The 19,749-nt window shown below is 40.1% G+C and overlaps 1 protein-coding gene across 2 annotated transcripts; it reads left to right on the top strand.

Moving 5' to 3' along the window:
- Nucleotides 1-4,930: 4,930 nt before the first annotated feature.
- Nucleotides 4,931-19,450, top strand: LOC131250816 (uncharacterized). Of its 2 annotated transcripts, none has more exons than XM_058251154.1 (7): nucleotides 4,931-5,084; nucleotides 11,216-11,602; nucleotides 11,719-11,771; nucleotides 13,735-13,772; nucleotides 14,713-15,031; nucleotides 15,667-15,986; nucleotides 18,134-19,450. In XM_058251154.1, exons 1-7 carry the CDS (start codon nucleotides 5,006-5,008, stop codon nucleotides 18,735-18,737), a joined length of 1,800 nt encoding a protein of 599 aa, XP_058107137.1. In that variant the 5' UTR covers nucleotides 4,931-5,005; the 3' UTR covers nucleotides 18,738-19,450. The 2 variants fall into 2 exon arrangements, with proteins under 2 accessions (XP_058107137.1, XP_058107138.1); XM_058251155.1 differs by having other exon boundaries at nucleotides 4,935-5,084; nucleotides 11,219-11,602.
- Nucleotides 19,451-19,749: the final 299 nt, after the last annotated feature.

Genomic DNA, 19,749 nt, shown 5'->3' with positions numbered 1-19,749 from the left:
AAATCTATCCAAATCACACGTAACTCACTCTGATTGGCTTTTGTAGGAATTGGCGATAATAGGAATGAACAAGGTGAGTCATGACTCAACTCGAGAATGGATGAGCCTGTTTGGCATGTGGGCTTAAGTGAGATTGATAGAATTGCATTTGGTCCCATGCAAATATCATCCGAAGTTTGGAAATGATAAAAAAGATTGGGATTAGGTAGGATGGAATTGCATTTGGTTCCATGTTAGATATCCTATGTATTTTTTAAATTCACTCCATCTATGAGCCCCACATTAATGCATGTATTTTATAAACATCATCCATTCACGTGTGTCTTTTATATATGACATTCCAGTTATATGCATGTACAAGTGACTAACATCAATTGTAAATCTAGTCTATTAATTACGATCACGTGGTTCACCAAACATGAGTTTTACTTACTCTAATGTTTTTTCAAAGGAAGGATTTAATCCCAAGCATAGGATTGAATAGTCAATATACCATCATATTTCAAGATGCACAATCATTATCTAATAATGGTGTTAATTCCATCTAATGCAATTCCATACCATTTAATTTCGTGGGCCAAACGGCGCAGAGTGCTTTATAAAGTACCATGATTAGAACTAGCAAACCCTTCTCCCCAATGAGGTCAATTTGCTGAGTCATGGTCTAGTTTGTGCAAGTAGGGTTCATCGTTTAGACCACTAAAACCCAGCTTACCGACGAGGCCAATTCACCGTTGGTTTCATATGGTCATGTTTGCACTAGTTGGGTCCACCTGGTTAAGTAACCAGACAATTGGCTTGTTTGGACCATCTTGGAAGAGACCACGTAAGAATTCTATATGGGTGAGCCTTATTGATCAACGGTCTAGATTGTCCTAATGGTTGGATAATGTGATCGGGTATACCAGTAGGCCTCACTAAGTTGTGATACATTAAAAAATTCGTATAAAGGGTAGAGTGCTACAATTATGATATACACATAGTAGTCAAAATGAATTAAGATTGTCAAATCCGTGTGGAGCCATAGAGAGAGGAGTTTTGATGGGTTTCAAACTCCTCTGCCCCCTGCATTATAAAACAGAGCTGGATTCCTAATTCAACACATTGACAGAAGCTTAAGCCCCATCGTATCTTCTCTAAAGGGTGTTAGGAAAGGAAGACTTCAGCATCCCTATCTGCAACAATGGTATCACAGAAAGGTAAGTCATCTTTCTCTTCTGATCTCTATATTCAATGCACAACAAGTCTTTTGGTCATTCCGCATATAGGCTTACAAACCAAACCTCAAAGGATCTCCTCCATGGGTCAATCTCACTTTACAACTTTGTTATTGCTGGATAACTGAAAAATGGGGCCCACCTGCATACATATAAATCAATCCAATCACTCAATTTGTGACCGGATAAATGATGGGCATCAGATGGACAGTTGAAAAGTACATGATCAATGGCTCTAAATTAAGGGATTAACAAAATCAGATGATTAATATAATCCAATTTGTGATTATCCCAAGGACCGAAAGCTAGGATGTTTCCGTTGAGTTATAGCTGTCCACTTCTTAAACCTTTTCGACAAGGATCCGACGGTTCCTAATTGGCCTCCGGAGTCACTAGCTCAGCTTCACCTGATTAGACGATGAAGAGATTATAATACTTGAATCACACTCTCTATCTCAACATGTGAGAATCCAAGCTTTAGCGGTAGCATAATGCTCACGAAGTGTTGCCCTTACATTGGCAAAATAGAATTGTGATGTATTTTATTGAGAATCTTACAAGTTGTAGGGCCTATTTGGTTGGATGTATTTCAATAGAATTGTAATGTATTTTATGCTTTTAAGCATTAATTATATAATACAGGAATATGACTAGAGTTGTACACGAGTTGAACTGAGTCAAGATTGGCTCAACTCGGCTCAGCTTGGTCAACATGCTACCCTAGCTTGAACTTGGCTTGGCTCGGTACTCGAGCCTGTCTGGCCAGCTCGGTCAGCAGCTTGGGCCAGCTTGAGTCGAGTTCGAGCTCCATCTTGCAAGTTAAGTTTAAATTCAAGGCTACAAGCTAAGTTCGAGTTTAGATTTTAGAAGTTTTAATGTATATAATATATAAGATATAATTTATTTAAATATAAACATTTGCGAAATATTTTATATTAAGTGAACCTGATCCAAGTCAAATTGATTCAAACCAAGTCAAGTAGAGCTCGGTCTAACTCGGACTCGGGTCGAAATTTTGTCGAGATCAAAAAATCAATTTGACTAGGCTTGAACCTAACTTTGAACTAAGTTGAATTGAGCTTTTCTGAGTCATGCCGAACGAGTTAACTGAGCTAACTCGGTTCATGTACACTCGATTCATGTACACTCTATATATGACATTGACTCGGTGGCTTTTAAATATGAAAATGAGATGGACTCTATGGGTCCCACCATGATGTATATGTTTTCTGCACACCATCTATTCATTCGGTTAGATAATTTTCGGCTATACCTCCAAAAATGAGGTAGATCCAAAGATCAAGTGGATTACACTATGAGAAGAACATTTAAATGGTTAGCGTTCAATTTATAATATTTTATATAGTGTGGCCTATTTGATCTTTGAATCTGCCTTATTTGTGGACTCATGACCTAAGATAATTTGTCCTAATGAATGGATGAAGTGAATATGATACATATATCACGGTAAGCATACCAAGCTTCGGCTCGGAATTATCATGAAATCTACTAGAGGCAACTCCTTTTCAAATAAAAACCAGGTGATATTGTTTGATGTATGTATTTAATGCAGATTCAAGAGAAATAATATAAAAATACATGTAATTATATCAAACCAAACAGCCCCTAAAAGAAATGATGCTTACTATAAGAGTTGGATCATTTATCTATGGGCCCCACTTGGCCAAAACCCTGGGCTTTGGCAAAACCTAAGCCATAGGGCTGTTAATGGGCCAGGTTCAAGATGGGCTGAGTTCTATCCAAGCCTGGCCCTGTCCTGACATGCCATAGTTTAAAAACCTGAAAACCGGACTTTATTCTGATTCCAATAGGGTGAACTTGAAGACTCCACTTTATACTTGTAAAGAATATTTAAAATAGTTAAATTAATATGATTTTGTCCAAATAAGAATTATAAAAACAAAGACCCTTGTAGCCCACTAACTCGACAGGCCAGCCTGACCGGCTCTCAGACATAGGAGTTGATTCGGTGTGCCTCGGCCTCACTCAACACAGTTTGGCCCTGACCATGAGGCTGACCTTGATGTATGTATTGTAGATTTCTGTTGTCTATCTGTTTTGCAAGCTCATTTTAGGGCATGAGTCCAAAAATGAAGTAGATCTAGATCTTAGGTGGACCACACCACATGCAATGGTGGTGATTTAACACCTAAGATAAAAAACTTCCTAAGGCCTACTGTAATGTTTAGGGTTGAGTATGCCCTGCCATGCACACTACATGAAATGGTGGTGATTGAACACCTAATATCAAAAACTTCCTACGGCCCACTGTAATGTTTAGGGTTGAGTATGCCCTGCCATGCATGATATATGACAAAAATACCTTTGAAACCTAAAATTGGCTGGACCAGGCAAGTTCTGTCAGATGGATCTTTAGAGTGAGCCCGAGCCCGAGCCTGAGCCTAGGCTGATTAATAGATGAGCTTGAATTTTAGGCCCAGTACAGGGATATGAACAATGATTGCCGATTACGTACTGAGTAAACTCTGTGGGGCCCATGGTCATGTATGTATTTTATCCACGCTGTCCATTGGTTTTACAAGATTATTTCAAGGCATGATTCCAATTTTGAAGTATATCCCAAATTCAATACTAGACCACAAGAAACAGTTAGGATTGAATACTCACAGTTGAAAACTTCTTCAGGGGGCTACAAAAGTTTTGGATCAAGCTGATGTTTGTGTTTTTACTGTTATCATCTGCCCATTTGTGTGACATTGTGAATAGGTTACATGACAAATAAACGTCTATGCGAGCTTACTAAGGTTTTAACTATGGATGTCATTATCCCCACTGTTTCCTTGGTGCGGTCCACTTGAGATTTGGATATAAAATTTGGACTCCGGCCCTAAAATTATCTGATAAAAATGATGGATGGGGGATAAGACACATATATCACCTGCGAGCCATTGATGAGTGGATTGACCGGAAAGATTCTTCAAAGTGGAAGATCTTGGCCACCGATCATGGCCTCCTTATCTTATCATTAAAATTTAGACAATTGTTATACTTCTGATCTTAACCCGTCAAGTATGTCTTAGGGGTCGTTTGGCACCGTGGATTGGAGGGGATTGGATTTGGGGTTTCAAATCCAAGGGCTTCTAATCCCCTCAGGGTTTGCAATCCACGGTGAGAACTTGCATTGGACCTAAAATCATTTCAATAGTTACATGTGTAACATGTGTCACTCTACACTATCATTCTATTGGGCACATGACCCACTAATGATGATCAGCATCGTCCAAACATTGTCCATGTAAATGAGAACCGTCCAAACATTATCCAGCATTGTCTAAACATTGTCCATATTAATCAACGATTAAAAATCGTTGGTTAGTCACTCAAACATAATCTTGTGCTTGCGGTCCATCGCGACCTGGAATTTCATCATTTTCAGGCAAAATATATATTTCAGCGGGATTATCACAACCATAGTTTCAAAAATTATATATCTCACTAATTAGAGATATTAAAGTTGATTTAGTAATTAAATTCAAACTGTAAGTATTTTTGAATTAAAGTTGATTCACACTCCAGTGTGCCAAACGCACTAAGAGGATTACCAATCCAGGGGGTTACCAATCCTGGGGGTTCCAAATCCACCCTCCCAAACAGGGCCTATAGTCATGTTCCATCCACGACGGGGCCCACTAAAAACCCGAGTACACTGGTATCATGTATAAAAAGATACTCAGGTCGAGGATCCTATAGAAAGGCTCCTCTGTTTTAGTGGAGGGAGCGTTTGGCAATGGCCACTGTCTTGGGTAATGATATTTTCAGATAGCAGCAGAGCTTCCACCATGCTAATCCAATCACATCCACTTCCATTCTTCTCAAATTCCAACGGTATCATTTCTTTCTCTCTCTATTTGCTTTCTTTCTTTGTATATTAGAGTCTCAGTGATAATACCCCTTTCTTTTGATAGATTGGGGGTATTTATCAGCTGCGTTGTCGACTTCAGTTCCTTTTTTTGGGGGGCAAACGTTCTTTTTCTGAGTTGGGTTTTGTCTATATTGGTATGAAGACCTGATGTGAGCTGAAGTGTATTTACCGGTCGAAGAGCTTGTGCCGATGACAGTTTGGGAAATGATTATTAAGGAGTCTTACTCGCCTGTGTCACAACTTTGGATCATTGGCTCATTTAGTCCCACTAGGGGCCACATGTGGGGATGCTCTGGTGGTTGGAACTGTTGATGTTCTAGGCGTTATTTAGACACACTGTACTAAGTGATTCCAGCGATCGAGATTTATAGCTGAATGTGGCCCGGATTGTATGTAGTTGTCAGTATATATTTGATTGAATTTACATTGTCTGTTTGATGCTTTTTGGGGCTTTTGAGTAGAACTAAAGAAAACATTGGCTATGCATTTCTCATTAATGAACTAAAGAAAACATTGGCTATGCATTTCTCATTAATGGATATGTTCGATTGAGAAAGATCCAGATGTTTTCCCCCTTTGTTTGGTTTTTGAAGTGATTAAAACCACTGCCGAACACTTGATTGGACTAAACCACTGCCCAAGCAATATGCCACCAAAACCAAACACCCCTTTGATTCCGAGGGCACATGGAATATGCAAGGATTATGTCTAATAAATAGAAAGAAGATAATGGAGAAAAACACAACAAACACAACCACACAAGAACACAAGATATATGTGGTTCACCACTTGGGCTACATCCATGGGCAATTGGGCAAAGAAAATCCCACTATATCAAGGAGAGATTACAAAGAACAATAAATGGAGTACATTCTTCAAGAATACAACAAAACCCTCTTGAATCCAATCTTTAAAAAAAAATTAAAATTAAAAATTAAAAATTAAAAATAAAATTCCACCATTACAATGCTAGCAATAGATCTTCTTACCTTGAACACCTTAAGAAGAAGACCTTGGAGCCTTGAATCTAGCCTTCAAGGAGAAAAACCCCTTCTTGAAATCCTCTTGAGCAAGAAGAAACCCTCCTTAGTCTCTCTCCAAAATTTGTAACTCGCCCTTAGTCCCCAAATAACTTACCCTAAAAGCCACCCTTTCATGAGGGAAATGTAAAAAATAACCCTATAAGGGCCTACTAACAATTGGGCATTGTTTGCTTTTGTGAAACATGGTTCCTATGGGCTTAAAAGGTGACTGAACCCATAATGATTTTGGCATCACAATTTCAGCAGTTTTATTGAATATGAAAAATATCCCTTAGGATTGATAGGATAAATGGTAGGCTTTATCAAGAGGGCCCAAATGCATTTCTAAGGTCTATCTTCGTCTGGTGAATTGAATAAGCCCTCATGTCAACAATTATCCCTTCTCACCACCTTGGTCCAAGCCCTTTTAGTTCTTCCTCTCATTCTCTTTTCAAGTCCTTCATTCTCACCACCCTCCATTTTATCTTTTATTGGGACTATTTGGCTGTTTTAGATTACCTCGTTCTTAATTCTATGTCTAGGTATTTTTGACAAGTGGGTATGTTTTATTTGGAAATTCAAGATGCTTGTTGGGCTTTTTGTAAGATTAGAAACATCTCCTAGCACTAACACTGGCTGAATTCATGCTATTTACGTATATGCCGTCAATCAGTTGTTTTCTTTTTTTTTTTAGAAAATCAAAATTGTTGTTGTGGTTTTGAGTATGAAAGGTAGCTGTTTGTATTTGATAGATTAGTAGTTTTACACATCACTAGGTTCTTTTCTAGAAAATCTGCATGCTGGTTGTGTTTTGTTTAGATGGGGCCAAGAATGAGGTGCCTTCTATTGGGAAAAGGAGGTTGGATTGAGAATCAGGGGAACCGATGGTGCGCTGTAGGAAAGTGAAGATGATGTGGCTCTGAGTTGTGGTCTAGATGGAGGCCTGATGAATTTAGGGAGTGATTTTTTTATGAATAAAAATCTGTACGAAGGTCCTTGTGGGCCCAGTCTCTATTCTGGGCGTCCTTTAAGTGGCTTGTGAGGCGTCATCTGAAGGTTTGCATTCAATTAATAGGGATAGGGCATTTTAAGGGATGGGTATGAGGATGCTAGGTAGTGATGTCTTGAGGGGTACAAGCAGTTAGATCCACTTTTATCTTTCAGCCTATGAGGATTGTCGAGGGTGAGCCAAGTAGCATCACCTTGTCTATGATGTGTTGGCAGTACCCCAAAGCTATGTGGATCTAATTCGAGTGGGCAGAAAGGAATCCGTTTTAAATCAGGCTCCTAGAGTGCTATAATTTATAATGCTTGCGTTGGGACATGTGGACACTCTTCATGGACTACCATGCAAAAGTCATGCCAATGGGATGATCCCATCAATCCAAAATCACCATGGATAGGGGATGTTTGGAGAAGTTCCAGACTGGAAGATTCTAACCTTCATTAATTTGCCTTTATTCAAACTGAACTTCTGCCACATTTTCCTTTCAACCATGTAACTGTCAATTTGTAGGCCATCATGTAAATGTTTGTGATATTTCAGTCTGACAGTTCTCCAGGTTATCCCGCATCCACTGTGGGGTCAGCCGGATTGAATCATTCTCCCCAACAGTAAGTTATCTTGCACTTAAGAAATTATATACTTGCATGGCCTTATAATTTGTCTTACACGGTACATTCTTGTTAGAAAGAGGGAGTTAACCTTAATCATGTTTACAATTCTTACTAGTTGAAATCTGAAAATTTCAACTATAGGCTGTTTCTGTCTGAACTGTCAAGGGCATCGCTAGTGTAAATGCTAGGTTACACAAAGCTGGTCGGGGTTTGGTCCTGTAGTTGGTACCTAAGGCAAGGGGGCAGATAGTTGAGCTCAAAGAATGCACCTTGCTGATAAGACAGGTTCTTTACAGACAGTGGGCCTACCATTTCCACTACCCAAGTTACACCTGGCCAGCCTCAAGGTTTGGGGCTCGCTTGAACAGACTTACAGGAATCATAGAGAAAGACAGAAAAGTTCCTCTGCCAACATGCAGGTTGAGGCTCACAGGTTATGGTGCTAAAATAGAAGGAAAGGAGCAGTGAAGATCAACGAGCAATGTGCTACACGTCTGGCTTCATGGGTGACGCACTGCTCTCACAAGGCAATCTAATTAATCATTAAGTCACCTTGAAGTCAACCAACACCATGCTTTATATAAGCACAGTGTGAAGGAGCGGACGAGAGCTGCCTGGAGATGGCCTTGTTGGATTAATCATGATGAGCTATCTTTCTTTATTGTTGCTGTCTCAAACAAATGGGGAAGTGTGATGTCACCACCCTGATTTGTCAAGATCCTCCAGGATAATAATGAGATAACAATTGGATCTTAGATCATGTAAGGATGAAAGGTTCCATGTCGGTGGAGGAGATCCTGTTGAACTAGATCTTGAAAAATCCTTAAAGATTCTGAATATGTCTCAAGCCTGTTTGGATAATGAGCCTCCTCATATGGCTAGAAACCTCTGAAGTGCAGGATGAGCCTTTACAGGACCCTTAATCAATAGTCACTGTGGGTTCTTGAATTCTGCAACTAATGGAAACCTTAGTTGGAAAACAAGGGTGTCTTGTGAATGTGGGTCCTCAGGAACATGGGTCCACAGTAAGGATCTCCAGACTAAAATCCGATTGCTTTATTTTTATAAACTGAACTGCTTTAGATAACTCCTATTGGGTGCTTCTCAGACTTGGAAAATAGAAGGGCTTCAAACAAGTGAGAGACTGACCTTCATTCAAATTTTAAAACGGGCTTCAACAACAGAGAGTGATCTCCTTTTAAATTTAATTGTCCATTACGCATTGAATGCGAGAAGAGTACTATTGCACTGTGATAGACTGATGATTGTTTGTGTTCTCTCTTGAGCTTTGGCATGTTATGAATTTTTGTTTCCCTTACACATCAAGGAAAAGCAATTTACTTTATCCATTTCATCTTTCAATATATATATGTATACACTTCATCCATTTTCCATTGCATGGAATAATCATCCTAATGCTTAGGGTGTAATTTCTCTTAGATGCTACCTACAAACAAGGTAGTGTTTTTCCAAGCATTGATGATGAAACCATTTTAGGGATGAAACCTTCCAGGAGCTTCCACTTTGAGAGCTCGTGCTTGTGTTTTCTATTTTTGGTTGTTTTTATTGTTGACGGCAAAGCTTTTGCAGGGTGATGAGAGGATCACTTGCCGCTATTGGTCTCCTTTGTTTATTTATGGAGTTTTTAACAGAATTGTAAATTAAAAAGAAAAAGAAGAAGAAGCTAATAAGTGAATGAGAACCATACAAATTCTTTTGTTCATTTCCCATGCTTGAAGCTGCTATCTTGGGCTCATTTCTCATTTCAAATGCTCAAGGAAACCCGCACGATTACTCGGTGCCTTCTTTCGCTTAAGGACAATAACTTGGCTTCAATGTTTTGATATCTTGCACCTAACGACTACAGTTAGCCAAGTCTTACAAGGACGCCACAAATATTATCAATTCAGTGCAGTAACCACAATTTCTCACTTTTTAGAACATTCAAGCAATGTTTCTTTAGTTTCCCGTATAGAGGTCCTCTCATGATAGTTGGTACTGACACAAACTGCAGCTTGTGAAAAGGAAATCCACTTGAAGAGGATGAAGATTCACAATCAAAAGACCAATGAAAAAGCGGGAGAGAGAAATCAATGAAAGAACCCAAAATCGAGAGTCTTGTCTACGAAGAGGAGTAGATAAAAGTTCAAATGTGTTCAGTAGTAAAATGAAAAGTGTGCTTTATCTATGCAGAGCACTGTAAAGAATCCTAAACCCAAGCTATCACTCAAATTTGGAAACTAGCTTAAACATAACTCAAGTGTACCAAAGGATTAAAAAAAAAGTTTATTATTTGAAAACCAACGTCCCCTTCTAAATTGATTGCCAGTTTTAACCTTCTCTCTTCTATTTATCTATGACTTTCCTGTGAAAAGGCTAACAAACCCCTAAACTCTCTGTACTTGCATGGCTAAACTGCACCTTTTTTTTTACACACACATACTTGCGCCGTAGTGGAATTTCACCACCTATGGGTACTCGAACCCTTGACTGGGTGTTGAAACTCCTCAGAGTCTACCACCGGAGCAAGAGTAAGGACCTGCATGCCTAAACTGCACTTGAGGACATAGGAGAACAATTGAACCACCTTAACCGTGTGACCCATGACTGGAAATATACTCCAGTTATGAACACAAATGGCTGAATTTTGTGGAAACAGCTTGAAAAGGACGTAGCTCCATCCATCTAGATTTCTGTGGGCATCCAAAAATGACAAAATAGATCTTTGTTAAGATGTCTAATTGCGTATGCATAAGTTACTATGTGGAGTTGACTTGGATTGGGTTCCTATTTGTTGACGAAGAGGAGAGTGGGAAACCCACACTCTTATGAGGAATCCAATACATGGGTATTCAGTTATGGAAGTAATCATCACCAACATCATATCCTTGTACCGGCTAATATGGAAGCACATCAGAATATCTGTTTATTTTTGCTCTGTTATTACAAATATATGCTTTTATAGTACTATTTTTGAATGGCTATTAGTTAGCATTCGATACCTACATCATAGTTCTAAAACTTGGTGACTTGGCTCAAACTCTGCCGAGTCAACTTGACTTGACCAGATTTTGAGCCTAGTTGCTATGACACTCGCAAACAAGCTGAAGTCGATTCTGGCTCGGCAAGACTCATCGAGTCAACTTGCTAACTCGGTCAACTCAAGGTGACTAGGCATGACTTGGAACCGAGTCACTCGCTGATCAAACTGCTTTTTAATTTATAAAAAAAGTCAAAGCTGGGAACGAGACTCGAACACATGACCTCTAGAACAAGAGAGAGCTTTAATACCAACTGGCCATGCATTGTGCTTTGCATAGTTTAGCTATTTTTCAACCATTTTGTTTCCACATCTCTCTATTATTACTTTAGAAAGTACTCAACTTTGTTATTAAATGTATCGAGTCGATTTGGTAGCTAGCATCCTCTGTTCTCACTTATTCTCAATATTTTAGCAGATACATCAAGGGTTCAGTCCCTATTACAATGTAGCACTTCAGATGCATGTGGTTATGGAAAGGAGAAAAGTTTGGCCTCAGCATGGAAAGTGTACATAAGAATACCAAGAAAATCAAACTTCAATGTCAGACGTGTGAATGTGCGGAATGCTCCAGTTATCAAGGCTATTGCTACGTTTGAACCAAAGCTTTTGGTTCAGAGAGGAGATGGACTTGGGAAGGATTATGACTTACAATCAGGGCCGGATTCGATCCAGCGAACGCTTCGATCTCTGAGGGATGACACCAATGAAATGGATGAGAAGGAAAGGTTGAGGCGAGTGAGGATCTCAAAAGCAAATAGGGGGAATGTTCCTTGGAACAAAGGCAAGAAACATAGTGCAGGTGGGTAACTTGCCAAGTTCTTAAGTTGGCTTGAAGTTGCTTTGTTAGATTTTTTTTTTATTTTTTATTTTTTATTTTTATTTTTGTCTCATTGCAAGTATTCAACTCACATGCAGAAACCCTTAGACGGATACGAGAGAGGACCAAACTAGCAATGCAGGATCCCAAGGTGATGTCATGTAAGAATAAATTTCACATTTTCATTCACATGGGTTTATGGATTGTCATTGGCATATGTATTTAGGATACTCAGTTTCTACAAACAAATTGCATGTAGGACACCTAGTTGGTAATGCATTCTTAGGATCTTTAGAACATGTAGTCTTGAGGTCTCTTGTTCAATTCCAGCTTTACCTACCGAATATACATGCGTGCATATATACATATGCACAGACGCACGTACCTACATACATGCATGCATATATACATACATACAGATGCACTTACCTACATACATGCATGCATTTGTTGTTAGGAATTTTGAAGTGCAACTGAACTATAAACTTTTTCGAAAAAAAATCAGATTTCAATGTAAACATGGATCTCAACTAGATGTAATCAGATCCAAAACTAATAAAACCTAAATAACATGTCCATACAAGACCCATGGTTATCACGATCAATGGTTAAGATCAACATTGGCTTTTCAAGGCACACAACATTAACATTGTGTTCGTGAAATGGTCCCGTGCTCCAAGGCCACCAAGTTATAGTTATCCTAGTTGCATAGAGATAGATGAATGGTCCAAACAACTGATCCATTTGGTCTAGCTCACTCTTCATGGGCCATCAAGCAGAAAAATCTCATGGTTCATATGGTTGTAAGTTGTAACTACTAATGACTAACTTATAAATGCCTGGTTAGGATTGGTTATTGAAATATGTTCAATAAATTATTTGAACCATCCATTTGGTGGGTCGCATCATGTATTGCACAAAGTTCTAAAGAACCACTTTGATTAAACACTGCAAACCTTCATATCCAAGCTACTCTCTCTCTCTCTCTCTCTCTCTCTCTCTCTCTCTCTCTCTCTCTATATATATATATATATATATATATATATATATATATATCGTATTGTTTTTGTGTTTTCTTTATCTTAAACAAATTAGCTACAGTTTATACTTACATGAGCTGATGTTTATTCAATATTGGGTGAAGCCCGTATTGAGTGCAATTTTAGTAACAATAGAAGTGCAAATGAGTATTTTGTCAAGATTGTTGACCAAAAAGTTTCCCAAAATCATAACTATCAATATCTTGGGTCAATAATGCAAGAGAAAAGAGATCGAGAAGGATATTGCCCAGAGAATTCAAGCTGATTGGAAGAAATGGAGATGTGCCTTTGGAGTTTAATGTGATTGTTGTCTACCACCCAAATTGAAGGGGAAAGTTTATAGGATAGTTATAAGACCAGCCATGCTTTATGGAACAGAATGTTGGCCAGTTAAAGGAAAATGGGGATGTTAAGAACTTAAGATGGATGACTACGAAGATGAGGAAGAATAGAATTAGAACTAAATGCATTCGAGGGAACTCAGGAGTAGCACCAATAGGTAATAAGATGAGAGAAAATAGACTTAGTTTGTTCTCGTGCAACCAAGGCCAAGAACTGCACCAATTAGGAACAAGTTGGTGCAAGTTGAAGGCTCTAAAAGGCCATGGTAAGGTCCAAAAGGATGTGGGTGGAAGTAGTAAAAAAAGACTTGATGACCTATGGTCTAATTGAAGTTAACGGCCCTTGATAGAGTGGAATGACAGAAAAGGATTCAGGTAGCCAACCCCATTTAGTTGGGCTAAGGCGTAGATGATGATGATGATTGGGTGAAGCCCATAGCTCAGTGGTATGCAGTGGTCACTTCAACATTGGGTTCTCAGGTTGGACCTCAACACACAGCTTACACATTGGTGCCTGAGCACACGCGCACACACACACATGTACTCAATACATGCAATAGTTTATACCATTCAATTGTGATGAAATTGTTTTATGTTGTTGTGGCTGTCGCTGATATGTTGACATCCAAGTTGTATAGCTTAGAATCGATATGAACCCATACTAGAACAGTTATGCATTATTCAAAAACCGGTTGACATTGTGCATTCTCTCATATTGGGTTTAATTATGCAGGTCAAGATGAAGCTAGTGAACTTGGGACATGCTCAGAGGTGGGTAATGTGGTTGTATACTTCTAAATGGGAATTGCTTTCTTCTCTTCTCGCTGTATTTGTGGATAAAAAAGATGAAATATCAATTGTGTATCAATATTCTCTTTCATAATTTTGGTGTGCAGTGAAGAAGCTATTACATGAATGTGCACACATGGATGCACACACATGTAAGCATGCAAACGCATGCACACACACGTGCACCCGCAGACACACATATGCAATGTACGCATGCATTATGGATGCAGATCTATATAGATTCCTATGTTCTATTCACTTGGTCACGACTGAATTTATGCATTTTTTGATAAACAGTCAAGCTGTTTGAGAAATTTTTAACAAATCAAAATGGTTTTTTGATGTGAAAAAGTAAAAAATATATATTTCACATACCAGATCCTAAATCAGTTAATTTAATGGTTTTATGCTCTCTAAACTTGTTTAGAAGTGAATGGCTGTCAAGAAAACAAGGCTTTTTGAGGAATTAAATGAAAGATTGTGCTATTATGCATAATACGAGAAATGCTAGTATGCAGCTTGTGTGATGGAAGTTTATGTATTTCCCTCATGGTACATTTGACAAATGTGTGATGATTGGAACTATTGATCTGGTGGGGCATCACATGCATAGCCCATATACCAGAAGCAAAGGGATTGGACCATCTTAGCCATCCGATCAGTGACCTGCAAGAGGAATGGTCAAAGAAACAGTCTGCACCCTCCTAGAGAAATTCACGACTGGTTGGTCACATTTGTCCAAGCACTGTAATTTTTGGTCTGTAGCCCATCCATATGGTGGCCCACCAGATCAACAGTCCTGATCACTGCACAGTGCACATGTTTTCCATGTGCACCGTGAGGATGGAGCTGCATGATAGCGCTGCCCAGTTTTTGACCGTTAATTTTTTGCTGCTATCATCCTATCACTTGATGGTTGCAGTGAGGAGACAAGGAAAAAAATCGGTGCGGGAGTGCGGATTGGGTGGGAGCGTCGCCGAAAATGGCTGATGGTTCAAGAAACGTGCCATTTTGAATGGCAGAACATGATCGCAGAAGCCTCTAGGAAGGGCTACACTGGAGAAGATGAGCTACAGTGGGATTCATACAGGATCTTGGACAAACAATTGAAAAAGGAATGGTTGGAGAGTATCGAGAAGAGAAAAACAGCGCCGAGGCCGAAAGGCAGCAAGAGGGCACCGAAATCCCCTGAACAACGGAAGAAGATCTCAGAGGCCATTTCCGCCAAGTGGGCAGATCCTGTAAGGGAAACTTACTGATAGTGGTGCAGTCGAGTGGTACCTTTACTACCGTAAGCTTATGGTGGTAACAAGCAGAAGGGATGCCCACATGATGTATGAAGGAAGTCCAATCTGTCCATCAGATGCATTACCTCATATTACCTCCAGGTGCAGAAAATCATCCCGATCCAACACTCAATTGGGCCACAAAACAGGGAAAGATGTGGGAGGGGATGTCCACCCTTGCTTTACACAGGGGCCCACCTGAATTTAGAAACAGCCTGATTTTCAGCCTGCCCCTTCATCCTGACCAGGTGAAGGGTCTGAATGCCTGGATTTCATATATACAACACATTGGCCCTCCACCCAAATCAAGGGTCTTGTTCCCTGTAATGTGGCCCACCTGATTAAAGGATCTGCCTGATTTTTAGGACCCTAGGGGTACAATGCGATGACCCATCTGATGTATGGGTTGGATTTATTCATGCATCATATGGGCCCCACATCTGTCTGGAACCACTGGAGCACACCCCTTGCTGATATGCCTTATGGTGGCATTTTTTACGTCTCTTTTTTCACAAGTAGAATCGTCTTTGCATTGCAATGAACTCCCATTTATGTTTTGTGACATTCTTTCCCTGTTTCCTTCTCTTAAGGGATATCGTGACCGGGTTTACAAGGCACTTTCTGAGTATCATGGTACGCCCGTCGGTGTTAAAAGAAAAACACAAAGAAAGCCAACTGGAGAAACACCATCTTTGAAACAGAGCTCAACAAGCAATAGAGCTACAGTACAGCGTATCAGTGCTTCGACTGAGGGTAGGAGTCTTGGGAAAGCGGTACCCAGGCAAAAGAAAGATACAATACCATCATATGAGGATCCTCTAGCAGATTCCAAACTGGAGATGATAAAGAAAATCCGGGAGGAAAGGGCAGCCATGGAAATGAAGAAAAGCGAAGCCATGGAAAGGGCAAAGTAAGTTCTTTGCTTGTCTTTCTTGAAGCTATTTTCATTTGGGTTTCTAGCAGACTTGTTATTTCATGATCCCATGTTTTAAGTGTAGTAGTGAATTTTGTTTTGTTTCAATGGAAAGAGCCAAAGATTCTGTACGGAACATGGTTCTAAAAATTGCTAACTTGACTCAAAACTCAGCTGATCATCTCAACTCAGCAAGATTTCGAGCCGAGTCAAACTCACTTTTGAGACTGATTCAGCCAGGACTGAATCGCACTTGTCGAGTCGTCTCATTGGTCAACTCAATGTGAGTTGCGGTGACGCAAGCAGAGTCATCGGAATGTGAAACAAGATGAAGTGACACGCTTTACCACCAGGCAATAAAACTACTCGCTTTTGAACGTCTTATTCAAGGTATTCCATAGTGGTAACGGTAGCCGTAACAGCCACCAGCGTTACCTTTACAATACGGGGTGTAACGGCCATTACGGGGATCATAACGGGCACTACAGTCTCTTTTTCTTTTCTTTTTTGCTGAAAAACTTAAATCGGCCCTGTAATGGTCCATTATAGGGCTGTTATGGCCTTTACGGGAGGCGTAACAGACCGTTACGGGGTCTGTAATGGCCTTTACAGGTCATTTTTTCCGTGACGGCTGTTACGACCTTTCTGACCCGTAACGTGTAATGGTTGCCACCACTAGCTTTACGTAACGGCTTTTACAGCCCTGTAGCGGCCTTTATGGCATACCATGGAGTCTTATTTTATAATACATATATGAGATATAACTGATTTAATTTTCTTGATCATCGCAAATATTTTTAATATAATTATTAAATATTGAGTCAGGTCAAGTCTTCGAGGTATTGGTAATGAAATGTACCCATTCTAGTTCTGTGTCATTTCAGCCAGATTGTTTTCAGTGAAGCTCTTTATTCTTTTATTTTTTCGTCGTTGCAATTTCCATCCATTTTTGTGTTGGTTTTTCAATGACTTTGCACAAACAATCCCTCACAGTCAATTACATGTGGAATGCTAGACCATCTGGAACAATCTTCTAGTAACTAATGTGAAATGCCCACCAGATGGAGTTGAAAACTGCAGTTTCCAACTCATTAGTCATTTCTCTTGCCGACCAAACCAAGACTGAGAGAAATCAGAAATACCCATGGTTCCATGCCATAGTTTACACATTTCCATCGCTATAAATGCTAAGGGCCTGTTTGGACACACCACCTTAAAAGGGGTGTTTGACGCCCAAACAGCATTTTGATCCATATCCAAGTTCGCATTGTGCGTTTGTGTGCACTTTCACAGACCTTTCTCATCCCTTGCTCAGCAAAATATGCATTCAAAAGCTGACTTGACGAAAAGCCTTTTGTGGAAACCCCTTTTGCAGAAGTGCATCCAAACTGGCCCTAAGTGAACTTGCTTCAACCTGTGTAGATTCTTAGCAGCATCTCTGCAACCCAGGTGGGCCATACCTGTAAACAATAAATAAACAGTTTAAAGAAAACGATCAGCAGTCCTCATCCAACACGTCTGGCTTGCCAGTTAGTAAACCTGCCTTATTTTTGCACCAGGTTATGTTCATCGTGAACTGCACCTGGTGAATGTCCAGTTCATGGCACGCATGAGCACACGTCAGCACGTTCCCCGCAAAGCCCTCCATACATCTGATGTGGGCATGCACTCTTCGAAAGGTATTCGGTAAACGATAATGGGCGGCATAACAGCCAGCCGTATGAATGTTACAATATGGGTTATGATGGCTGTTACTGCTGCCTATATCCACCGTTATGGTCCTGTAACAATCAAAAATTTTTAGAGGAAAAACTGTATCAGCCCTGTATCGGCCTATCACAGCCCGTAATGGCCTTCATGGCTGTTACAGACGCTTTACGGGCCATTGTTTGTTTTTCAATCGTTCATTACTGCCCTGGATCGCCTAACACGTACAACCGTTACCATTACATCACAGCTGTTAGATAACTGTTTTTTAATATCTTGACTCTTCCATGACATCTAAAAGTAGAAGCTCAGTATTATGGACAGAGAGATAGGAACAAAGCAAAAGAGCTCTGCAGTGTTTGCTTTTAGAGGTAGTTTTGTATGTGGGTTCAATTGCTTTCTTATTACATTGCTATTTGGTATCTTTCTTTATTCAGGCTATTGATTGCCGAAGCTGAGAAGGCCGCAAAAGCCCTCGAGGGGTCTGCATTGAAGAGCCCACTTGCCCGAGCTTCACTTTTGGAAACTAGGAAGCTCATCGCTGAAGCAACTCGGTCGATCCAAAGCATAGAGACAGGGCAGCTTGCATCGTGCAATGGCAGAGAGAGTGCTGCTTCCGATCTGGGCGGGTCTATAAACCAGTTCCATGAGGACCCAGATGATACAATTGGCAGTACAACATCCTATAAAGAAGTAAATGGGGCCAATATACTTTCTTCGGGTAACCATGACGACTTCGATATTGATAAATCTGCACTGGAGAAGGTACTGAATGGGATGGGCCCTACGCCTGCAACTCAAAGTAAGGAAAGAATCCCCACTGGAATGTTTGATGACGTCTTGCCTTCGATGCCATCCGACCGTCCGCTGAAACAACCGGGTCCATCAGATTCACGAATCTTGCCAGACAAAGTGAACGGAGCTTCCAATGGGGAGAAAAACAGAGTTACGACTCCGAGGAAATTCAGTACCTCTTCATCTGCAGTTAGGACTAAAAAGAAATGGGTTTGCGGTAGGCTAGTTGAAGTAGCAGACGACTAATGACTATCTCCGAACCACCATCCATTATCTTTAATGCGGTTGCAGCATGGATCTTCCATTTGGCACCGGAGATTTTAATGTAAGCTCTACTGTATCTTTGTATTTATTTCTAAGGTATGTGGCGTTTCGTTGCACCAAATATCATGAAATTTCATAGATCTTCCTGAGCCCACGTGTGTGCAATAAAGGTCATGTAGACGCCACACATGTGCCAGCATGCTATAATAGGTCCACGATCCAATCCATCCATCAGAATATCACTATCAATACTTTAACCTAAGAATGAGAATGATCCACTGGTCAGATGGGCCACTGTTTTCAAAACAAATGTGCTGCTCTAACCCATCCACACCTGTTTCCGATATTGGGGCCCGCATGCTGATCAGGCCAACATCATGGATGGATTAGATCGGCATGAATTTTCCATGCTGGCACATGTTTGGTGTGTACATGACATTTGTCGCACGTATGAGCGCGCTTAGCAAAGCTCAATTTCATGATATTTCAGGATTAATCAGCTTAAGTTGGTGGAAAATATCATGAAATTTCATGTTATTTGGTGCATCCAAACGCCGCCTTAGGTAGATTTTGGTGAATATAAGAGTAATCCAGTTGTAGTAGCTTGTTTTGTTCTGTATATGTTGTGAGATTAGTGCTAAACTTGCAATCAACGTTATCCGTCTATCTATGACATGCTGTGGAATTTGTGACCATTCCTTGGATATTTTGATTTTCCTGAAATTCTATATCAACGGTGGATGTAGTTCTAATGCATGTTCTTGATACCATTCTGACCATCCGTTGAGGATGGCTCAAAATCTACAAATTCTTAGTTCAGAACCATCCAATCCATCACTTATTCTGAGTTCGAGCCGAGTCGAGCTGATTTTTTGAGCTCGAAAATGAGTTCAAGCTGGCCCCAGCTCAACTCGACTCGGATCGAACCCAACTCAAATCAAACTCAGATCGAACTAGTTCAGTGACTCGGTTGCTTTGATATTGATGTTGCTCA

Source organism: Magnolia sinica, chromosome 7 (assembly GCF_029962835.1).
Source record: "Magnolia sinica isolate HGM2019 chromosome 7, MsV1, whole genome shotgun sequence".
Lineage (NCBI taxonomy): Eukaryota > Viridiplantae > Streptophyta > Magnoliopsida > Magnoliales > Magnoliaceae > Magnolia > Magnolia sinica.
The sequence above is the reverse complement of the archived record's forward strand: the minus strand, read 5'-3'. Positions and strand labels throughout refer to the sequence as shown.